The sequence below is a fragment of the Chinchilla lanigera genome, unplaced genomic scaffold (genome assembly GCF_000276665.1).
Source record: "Chinchilla lanigera isolate Chin_1 unplaced genomic scaffold, ChiLan1.0 scaffold00158, whole genome shotgun sequence".
Taxonomy (NCBI): domain Eukaryota; kingdom Metazoa; phylum Chordata; class Mammalia; order Rodentia; family Chinchillidae; genus Chinchilla; species Chinchilla lanigera.
The window spans coordinates 666,727-676,593 of record NW_004955559.1 but is presented as its reverse complement, the minus strand read 5'-3'; the positions used below and the strand labels follow the sequence as shown (position 1 = coordinate 676,593).

Genomic DNA, 9,867 nt, shown 5'->3' with positions numbered 1-9,867 from the left:
AAGTATAGGCAGCCGCCGGCCGACTTTAGCAGCCGACTGAAACCGGGGCCAATGCGCAGGCGCAGGAGCCAGCGCACGCGTACGAGCGTCAGAATGCCTCCGTTGCTCCCAGCGTGCTCCGCGGTGTAGGTTTATAGGAGGTGGGAAGGCGTCGTAATGGCTGCAGCCGGCGCTGGCGCCACCCGCCTGCTTCTCCTCTTACTGGTAGTGGCAGCAGCGCCCAGCCGGGCCAGGGGCAGCGGCTGCCGGGCTGGGGCCGCTGCACGAGGGGTGAGTGCTCGTTCGCTCTGCGCAGAGGGCGGGGCCGACCGAGTCATGGGTCCGTAGGTGGGATTAAGGTGGCAAGGAGGTTGGGCAGGATGGGGAGCGTAGGGGAAAGTGAGAGAACCATGGAAACGGGCGCAGGAGATGCCTGCCCGGGCGCGAGTCCGAGTGGAAAGAGGAGCGGGGCTCGGTGGAACCTAGCGCCTGGGATGTTGGGTGCGATGGGAAACGGGCGGTGCTGGAGGACTGGTGGGTGCAAAGTCCCTCTTATGTAAAACGTGAGGGCTCCTCCGTGTAAATATTCATGAGAGGGCGTGGCCCTGGTGGAATCCTGGGGCATCAGACGTAGGCGCTGTTAAAAGGAAGGGGCGTCGGGGGCACTGGAGGGATTGGAGAGGAGTTCTATGTTCTGGGTGTACACGAGCGAACCGGGTCGCGCAGGTGCGTGGGCGTGAGGCGGTGGAGGATGCCGAGGTAGGGAAACGTAAAGGCAAAGGAAAGCGTGGAATCTTGAATGTACTTGACGTGAATAGAACTCAAGCGGCCTCTTGGCTACTGAGGCTGTTAAGGTGAAAACGCGGACTTTGGGTATTAGCATATTACCATGCCAAGATGCCCTAGGAGAGGGAGGATAGCCCTTAACTCGCAAATATTTATGGTGCGAGCCGTGAAAGCGACCTACGGATAGTTGTCTTAGAAGGGAAACTCATGAAGCGTGTTTGTAGGATTTTGCTTTCTAGATAATGGGAGACCAGCTCGTGAATATTCATGATGGGCTGTCCCAGTGGAGTGGGGCAGTTGTGATTGATCTGCTTGCGGCTGAATATAAGACTTCATCCGTTCCACCAGTCTGTCTGTCCTGGGGTTTGTGGATCCTGTCCTGAGGGCTCCGTGGTCCTCACCTGGGCCTCCCTTGTGTCCTGCAGGTTGGGGCTGACGGCCGGGAAGGGGAGAGCTGTGGCACGGTGGGGCTGCTGCTGGAGCACTCCTTTGAGATCGGTGAGTGCCCGGCCCGGCTGCACACAGCTGCAGCACAGTGAGTTGGGTGGGAGACTAACGTTCATTTGCTAACAGCCTTGCCGGGGAGGGGAGGGTAGCGGGACACAAGCAGAGAGCAGCCTCGCCTTTAAATGCCCCCAAGCCTGTAGGACCAACGCCAGCCTCAGACTGGAGTGATGATTTCAGAGCAGACGTTTCCGACCTTTCCCGTGCGTCCTGCACTAGTGGCCGCGGTTTTTTTTGTTAGCTCAGGACAGTCATGCAAGGTTGTAGGTGTAAGCTCCGTTTTCCAGAAGGGGAGACGGGTTCAGTGGGCACATACAGGGTCCCTCAGTCAGTGAGTGGCAGAGCTGGAGCCAGGTCCCAAACCCAACTGAAACAGCAGTAACAGGTAGGCTCGGAGCCAGCCGTCAGCCGGCCCAGGGCCCAGTAATGGCGCAAAGGCCCCACTTGGTACAGGGGAGCTGGAGTCCTTGTCCGGCGTTGGTCAGCCAGAGGAAGCTGAGGCTCAAGGAGGCTATGTGATTGTCCCTGGGCCACCTGGCAAGGTAGGGGTGGCCCTTGGGAGCTTTGGGGTTCATGTGTCAGCTTTGTTGCCTTGGGAAGCAGGAGGGCAGGGTGAGATGGGGGTGTCCCCAGCGTGCACTTGGGAAATGGGGGGGCAGGACAAAGAAGCCACTGGTCCCTCTCTAGCAGAGGGCAGGCTGGGGTTTGAATCGGGGCCTCCTGGCCCCTGCCAGGTTGTAGGGTGTGGCAGGGTGGTCACTGAATGCATCCCCGCAGACGACACTGCCCACTTCCGGAAGCGGGGCTCCCTGCTCTGGAACCAGCAGGATGGCACCTTGTCCCTGTCACAGCGGCAGCTCAATGAAGAGGAGCGGGGCCGACTTCGGGTGAGGTGGGGACCCCAGGGCTGGGCTAGGTTAGGGGGCGTCCAGCAGTTTCTCCAGCTGCCCACGTGGCCCCCTGCAGCCCTCCCTCCAGGTCCAGGTGTGATTCCAGCACCTCCTGCTGCCCCATCTCACCCCTGACCCCCATGGCCAGCTCAAGCTTCGTGGTGCTTGGTTAGCCTTTGTGCTGGGATGTGCTGTGCCTGCCTCGGAGCCTCATCCAGGCTGCCCCGTGCCAGCCCATGGCACCTCCCTCCCTCTCGGGTTTCCCTCCCCAGCTCCTCTCCACTTTCAGATGCAGCTGGGACTTGTGCAGTTGCTTGGGCCGAGTTTGGTGTGAGGAGAAAGATCCTGGGGATGGCTGTGGTTAGACGAGAGGCTCCCTCTGTCTCGGTGCTTCCTGGCTCCTCAGGCCTGGTCCTCCCAAGCCTGGCTCTGTGCTCCCCCACAAAGGCTGGCACAGTCCAGGCTGCCCGCTTCCGTGGGTACATGGCCGCCTTCCTGGGGCAGAGGTCAGGGCGAGGTCTGCCCCGGGCAGCCTTGGTGCATGCTGCCCTCATGGTTCTCCGTCCCAGCTGCCCCCCAAAAGAATTGAGTGCTGGTGTAACTTAGGAGTCTGGGTGTGCACCAGCTGCCAGGTGGGGCGCCCCCCCCCCCCGTGGACTCAGTCAGCCGGGCCGGGGTCTGTGGGGTGCAGGGTGGGTGAGACCAGAGGGCTTTCCTGATGGAGGCCTGCTGGTGCTGGGCGCTGCCCATCTCACGTTGCCCTCCCCGTGTACCCTGCAGGACGTGGCAGCCCTGAATGGCCTGTACCGGGTGCGGGTCCCCAGACAGCCCGGGGCCCTTGACAGCGCAGAGGCTGGTGGCTATGTCTCTTCCTTTGTCCCTGCGGTGAGTCTGATGGGGCCCTCCTCCGCCCTCAGTCTCCCCGCTGCCTCAGTCCCGAGCCCCTGGCCGTTCCTGGCTGCTTGGAGGTCGGAGGCCCCAGGCCTGACCTGTCCTTGAGGGTTGACTCGTCCCGGCTGGGTGCTTTCGGGGGAGGTAGGGGCTGAGAGAGGGCTTTCATAGATGCTGAGTGGGTCCTGGCCCCGCTTCCCTCCGCCCCACAGTGCTCCCTGGTGGAGTCGCACCTCTCCGACCAGCTGACCCTGCACGTGGATGTGGCTGGCAACGTGGTGGGGGTGTCCGTGGTGACGTACCCCGGGGGCTGTCGGGGCCACGAGGTGGAGGACGTGGACCTGGAGCTGTTCAACACCTCCGTGCGGCTGCGGCCGCCGGGCACCGCCCCAGGGTGAGTGTGGAGGGAGGGCCCGGCCCGGGTGCTTCCGTCCTCACAGGGCCCCAGACACCAGCTTCACCCGCTTTCCTCACCTCAGCCCCGAGACAGCAGCCTTCATCGAGCGCCTGGAGATGGAGCAGGCCCAGAAGGCCAAGAACCCCCAGGAGCAGAAGTCCTTTTTCGCCAAATATGTGAGTGGGGCGCCCCGGCCTCCCCCTTCCTCACAGGCCTCGCCCGCCGGCCCAGCCTCCTCTGTCCACACGTCCTTTGCACATCCGTCCCTTGCACGCCCTGCCAGTGCCTGGGTTGAGTCTCCTGGGTGGTGGCGCTGAGGGCCATGGACCCCTCCTTAGGTTGGCTCCTGAGAGTCGTCCAGAGCTGCGGGCCTAGGAGCAGGGCATTTGTGGGCGCAGCGTGGAGGGTGTGGCCAGGCAGGGACAGAGACGGGCTGGTGGCCTCACCTGAGCTGGGCTGCAGCAGGCAGGACAGGAGGAGATGCAGAGCAGGGGGCCTGGAAGGCTGGGCACTGGGGGAGGCTGGAGACCCAGGCTCGGCCACAGCAAGCGTCAGCAGTGCCAGGCTGCCCAAGAGTCAAGGTGGGGGCGCTGGCAGCCCTGGAAGGCCCGAGCAGCTGCTTCTGTCTGCACAGCCCACCCGCCAAGCCGCAGGAAGCTGAGGCCCAGAGAGGCCCTGCCACTTGCCCAAGGGCCTCCAGGCTGCAGGGCCTGCTGACCCGCGCCCCTCCCTCCTCAGTGGCACCTCATCCTGGGGGGGGCCGTGTTGCTCACAGCCCTGCGTCCTGCTGCCCCGGGGCCCACGCCGCCGCCACAGGAGGCCTGAGTGAGGATTGAGACCCTTCCCACCTCCGCCCCACCCGCCTGTAGTGATGTAGGGGACCCGCCCCCCATGCAGCCCCCTTGTGCTGGGCTCCTTCTGGGCAGAGCAGGTCCCAGAAGATGCTCACCTCCCTCTGTCTCTCTATGTCCGTGTGTCTGTCCTCCGGCTCCGTCACCTGCAGTGGATGTACATCATTCCCGTGGTCCTGTTCCTCATGATGTCGGGAGCTCCGGATGCCGGGGGCCAGGGCGGGGGCGGGGGCGGCGGCGGGGGCAGCGGCCGGTGACTGGCCTGTCCGCTTTGCCCCTGGGATTCCCTTCTACCCAGAGGCCCCCACGTCCCTCATCATCTCAGGGCCTTGCTGTCTCCTCATCCTCGGAGGAGAGAAGGGCATCCCTCCTGAAAGCCCGTGTCTTCCCCCTCTCCCTTCCTGTTGACAGAGGTCCAGTGGAGTTGGGGTGCTCCTGCTGTACCCCACGCGCACAACCCCACATCAGCCCCTGAGTTCCCTTTGCCCTCAGGCTAGAGTCCCAGCCCCCTCATGGCGCTGTGCTCCACTGCCTGCCCCAGCCCTGCAGCTGGGCACACGCCTGCTTCTCCAGTCTGTGTGCCTTTGCCCAGGCCTGCTCCCCTGCCCACTGAGGCCCTGACACCTCCTAGGACACTGGACTGGGCCCAGGCTTCCCTTGAGGGTGCCCTGGGCCTCCCCACTGAGGAAGTGGTACCCCGGTTTCCCCGCCTTACAGCGCCGCTCCTAGGCCCGTGCCTGGCCTTCGTCTGCCTGCAGTAGGTAAAGCGCCTGGCATCCCCCCAGGCCTGCAGCTGGCAGCTGGAGGAGTCGGGGCCAGGTTATATAAATAGAGTCCCTTCTGCGTCCTCCGTCCCAAGACAGCCACCCGTGTGTGGCTCCAGGACAGAACTGTGGCCCAGCCGTGGTCTTCTGCGTCTGTTTAAGAATATTCACGTGATACTGCAGTGCACACATTTTGAAAACTTCCAGCTCCTGACAGACAGCCTGGTGTCTGAGCTGTGCTGGACTCTGCTGTGCGCTCACCCTGTTACTCAGAAACGTGGGACAGTGGCCATCGCTGGCGTGGCATCAGCATCCCTGTGTCGGGTGGCCGTTGATTAAACTGTTCCCAGACGCCCCGCTCTGCACCCGCATCCTGCTTTCTGGGGCTGTAGACAGCGCTACAGCGGACGAGGCCATCTGTTGGTGGTGGTGTTGGAGCGATTTGCCCAGGCTGCGTGGCAGGGGCGTGCTGTTGCCCGGCGCTGGTGGCGCCTGTCCCAGTGTGGCTCTCAGCAGCCAGAGTGTGCAGCACAAGGTCACGTGTCTCCTCCCTGCATGTTGTGAGGTGTACTCCCCAGCTCAACAGGCCGGAACATGTGATCTGCCCACCTTCGTACAGTCCCTGGGGAAGGGAGCTGCTGCCACCCTGAGCTGTGCCCCCTGCCGCCCCGTGGGCCACTTGCTTTGGCACCGTTCCCCTTCAGTGGCCTCGCTAGCAGACATCTCAGACTCGGGGTCTGGGCCAGTCTGGGAGGGTAGAAAACTGACCCAGCATTACTGTGTCCCTGCGTTTCCCACAGCAGAACCGTTGGGGCTCTCGGAGGCCTCTTGGCAGCGTGTGCCTTTGCTTTCAGGGGAGGGCGTTGGGGATTGAACCCAGGGCCTTCGCACTGGGCTACCTCCCCTGCTGTTGTTGTTCGTTCTGTCTTTTTGAGACAGGGTCTCGCTATGCAGTTCAGGCTGGCCTTGTGCTCACTTTGTAGCCCAGGCAGTCTTGAACTCACAACAATCCTGCCTCAGCCTCCTGAGTGCTGGGGTTACAGGTGTGCACCACCACGCCCGGCCTCTCCCTAGCTGTTTTTCTCGTTAATTCTGAGTAGGCTGTCACCGAGTGGCTGAGCTGCTGGGCTGTGTCCAGATCTGTGACCCTCCTGCTTTCTTTGCACGTGGAGTGCACCTGTCCCTCGCCCTAGGTCATCCCACAAGAACTGCTGCGGGGGCTGGGGATTTAGCTCAGCGGCAAAATCGCCTGCCTGGCAAGCGGAAGGTCGTGGGTTTGGTTCCCTGTACCGGAGAAAAACCAAAAAAAAAAAAAAAAAAAAAAAAAAAAAAAAAAGCTGCGGATTCTGTGCAGTGTCTGCTGCTCATTTCCCAGCCTCTGCACCTGGTTTGCGATGGCTCCCAGCTACTCGTGGGGCTGTCCTGCTGGGGAAGGCGCACTGAGCTCTGACTCCAGTCCTTTCAGCTGGCACTTGCTCTGCAGTGTCCTAGTCTGGGCTCCCTGGGGCTTGGTCCTTATTAAACTTCTCTCCTGGTTCCTGCCTGTCTCAGCAGAGTTTATTCACTGTGTGAGTTCTCTGGCCAAAGGCTGGGAGACATGCGGTAGGAGTCAGCCAGGAGCTGTCTGCTGTCCCCAAGCTCCTGCTCAGTTTCCTGCTGGAGGCTGCCCAGGTTTTCTGCCGCCTGTTCATTGTTCTGAGCACATAAACGCTCGTGGGCTGGGGATGTAGCTCAGTGGCACAGAGTCCAGTAAGCGCAGGGTCCTGAGTTCGATCCCCAGTACAAAAAAGCAAAAACAAACAAAAAAAAAGCGCTCATGGAAGTCGTTCCGCAGAATTGTGTTCCTCTTTTCCTCTGCCCTCCACAGGGCTAGGGGGGTTTCCCTCCCCCTGTGACTCCGTGGCTCAGGGATTTTCTCACTGATCGCCTGTGAGTGGTCCCTGTGGTGCTCACGACATCACTGCAGGGGTCCCTGTGTCCCTGCATCGTTTTGTGCACACAAATAGGCCCGTCTTTGCTTGTTGCTGGGACAAAATTCCCAGCACCCAAAGCTGGAGGAGGAGGTGTGTATTTTATCTCACAGTGTGTAGACATTTCAGTCCACTGTCAGCTGGCTCCAGGGCAGGATGGCACAGCTGAGGGGAAACAGTTCACGGCAGGGCAGGCAGAAGGGCAGCAAGCAGCAAGCAAGCCGCCTCCTTTATCCCAGCCGTGCTACCTGCCTTTTGGGTGGTGCCGTCCACACCCGGGGTGGCCTTCCTGTCGCCCACACCCAGAACTGTGCTAAACCAATCTGGACTAGTTGAGTCGCACACACCCTTAATCCTAGTGTCGCATCGTACATCCAGCATCCAGCCGGCTCCGGAAAGCCCCACCCATGAGCACCTGAGGCTTTTCGAGGGCATCTAGACACAACCCATATGGGGCCAGACAGGACTTAGGGGCTCAGAGTGTGTGTGTGTGTGTGAGAGAGAGAGAGAGACCGTGTGCCCTGTGGCTGCTCCACATCTCAGCCATTCCGCCATACCAGATTCCAAACAACCCTGCGTCCCCAAGTCTGGCTCTAGCTCAAGCCCTCTGACAGACCCACAGCCCCCTTGGTTCAGCAGCACTTGGGCCTCAGGGACTGTGAGGCAGCTGGACATTGTGCCGGCATCCCTGTCCCGATCCAGTGGGCTGCCACCCGTCCCTGCCCCTGCCACACCTGCCCTCAGGGGCCCGGGCCGCATCCCTTCTCTGTCACCTGCCTCCTGGACCTCCAGCCCCTCGCTCATACTCTAGCTTCAGATTCCCACTTGTCCATCCCGATGTTCAGCACCAGAGTGGACTCCACCACAGCCCCACGTGCTCCCAACACAAGGTCCCAGCCCTTGCGCCTGCTCTTGAGGCCTTTAATGAGTGAATCGATTGGGCACCACCAGGCCGGCTTCAGCGCTGTCCACCTGCCTGTTCTCCCGTGGCTCCCTCTGTCCTGTGCAGCTCGGCCCTCCTCCTCTCCCGGGGTCTCCCAGCTTTAAGGCATCAGGTCTAAGATGTGAAGAGCTCGGTGAGGGGACCCCCCACCCCTGCACACTTCCTGCCACACCCTTGGACACCCTTATGTGGCCCCAGAGGTAAGGACGCTCTGCCTCCTCTAAGGTTCCTGCTGGTATCCACGTGTTCTAGCACGTGGCTGGGTGGTGTGGTCTGAGGACACGAGAAGTGGACTTCCGGCTGCTTTAGGCTGCTGCCCCACTCAGCGGCTTCAAGAAAGAACTGCATAGGTTTCCAACCCTCAGGGTGATGCCATGACAAGGAGCTGGGCTCATTGCAGGTTCTAGCGGCTGGTCCATCACCTCCCCTTGTACCTGCCCCCATACGGCAAGGCACGATGGAGGTGCTGTGGGAAAGGGATCCGTGTGACGCGGCCCAGGCCCAGGGGTGCAGGCTCTCACAGCTTCTGCAGCCCAAACCCCCTTCCCCAGGTGCCTCTCCGTGGGCCGTGGGAGAATCCACCTGCTGAGGGATGTGAAGGGACGTGGAGGGACATAAGCTGCAGATAGAGGCTCGCTGGGCAGGGTGTTTGTATGTTAGGAACAAAAGCATTCATTGGCACAGGATTCTGCGAATTCTCCCTCTCCACCCACCCGACAGCCCGTCTCCCTTCCCCAGGTTGGTCTCTTCACTTCTTGTGGGTCTCCGTGTCTAATATAGCAGGGTTGCACTTCTAGCGTCCGCCAGCAGGTGGGGACAGAGGCCCCAGAGGGTCCTCCTGCAGGTCTCCCGGCCTCCAGCCATGCCTTCTCTGTCCCAGCGGTGCATGGGCTTCAGAAACGCTGGGTGTCCATCCTGTCTGTGAGCCTCCCGTCCTGCTGCCTGCGGAGAGGTGGGCCCAGCAGGGGAGTGAACAGAAGGCCCCACCACCCTCTTCAGACTCGAGCTCAGGGCCAAACCGAAGCCTCGGGGCCACGTGGGCCTGGGCCTGCCACTCACATGCTTGTGAGGTGGGAAGGTCGCGGCCAACCTCGGTGTCCTTCTGGTTCTGGGTTCCTGGGCCTAGGGTGGCTGATCCCTCCAGGCAGCGTCAGGCATCCCCGGCAGACAGAAAAGAAAGGGCAGGGTCACAGGGGTCCCCTGGGGACACCAGGTGGCACCGCCCGCCCCAGCCTCAGAGGACCCCTGGGTGGGTGAAGAACAAGGGGGGGAGCAGGGGCCTCCCCAGACTGGAGGGAGCAAGGCCCGAAAGCACCGCAGAGGGAGGAACAAGGAGCCCGGACGGGGCGGAGGATGGGAGGAAGAGGAGAGGACGCAATGAGGGAAGTGCGCCTCGGGAGCGGGAGAGGAGAGGGCAGAGAGGAGGTGGGCAGAGCTGGGCAGGGAAAGAGCAAGACAACCAAAGGAGTGGGAAGAAAAAGAAAGTGGGGGAAATGGGCAAGGAGGGGGCTGGGGGAGGAGAGGACCAGAGGGAAGGGACGGAAGGGAGTGGGGAGGGGAGGAGGGCAGGGGCAGAGAAGGGAGCCTGGGACAGGGAGGGGACAGCGACCACAGACAGAGCAGTGAGAGTGTCTGAGCCTGGAGAAGAGAGAGGAGAGCGGGCACTGAAGGGGAACAGGCAGGAAAAGGAGATGAAGGAGGCAGGGCTGAAGTGCAGAGTCGGAGGGAGGAGAGTGAGGGGAGGCGAGGAGAAGAAGGAGAGTGGAAAGAGGAGGAGAGGAGAAAGAGAAAGGGGAGGAGAAGGGGAGGGGAATAGGAGGAGGAGAGCAGGAGGAGGAGAGGAGGAGGAGACGAGGATAATGAGAGGATGAGAAGGAGAGGAGAAGGAAGGG

General features: G+C 61.8%; 1 protein-coding gene and 1 long non-coding RNA gene across 2 annotated transcripts; one reads left to right on the top strand and one right to left on the bottom strand.

Annotated features, from left to right (window-relative positions):
• Nucleotides 1-24: 24 nt before the first annotated feature.
• Nucleotides 25-4,539, top strand: Emc10 (ER membrane protein complex subunit 10; the record flags this gene model as incomplete). The annotated part of the gene is given in 7 exon segments (XM_005412783.2): nt 25-270; nt 1,191-1,263; nt 2,047-2,156; nt 2,940-3,044; nt 3,263-3,444; nt 3,530-3,623; nt 4,451-4,539. Coding segments are annotated over 7 exon segments (767 nt in total), but the record flags the coding sequence as incomplete, so codon positions are not given.
• Nucleotides 4,540-8,608: 4,069 nt separating this feature from the next.
• LOC102017923 lies at nt 8,609-9,767 on the bottom strand. Its single transcript, XR_264997.2, has 2 exons — nt 9,035-9,767; nt 8,609-8,917 (listed from the first exon to the last, which is right to left on the bottom strand). It is a non-coding gene; the product is annotated as an uncharacterized LOC102017923 (long non-coding RNA).
• Between the last annotated feature and the right edge of the window lie 100 nt (nt 9,768-9,867).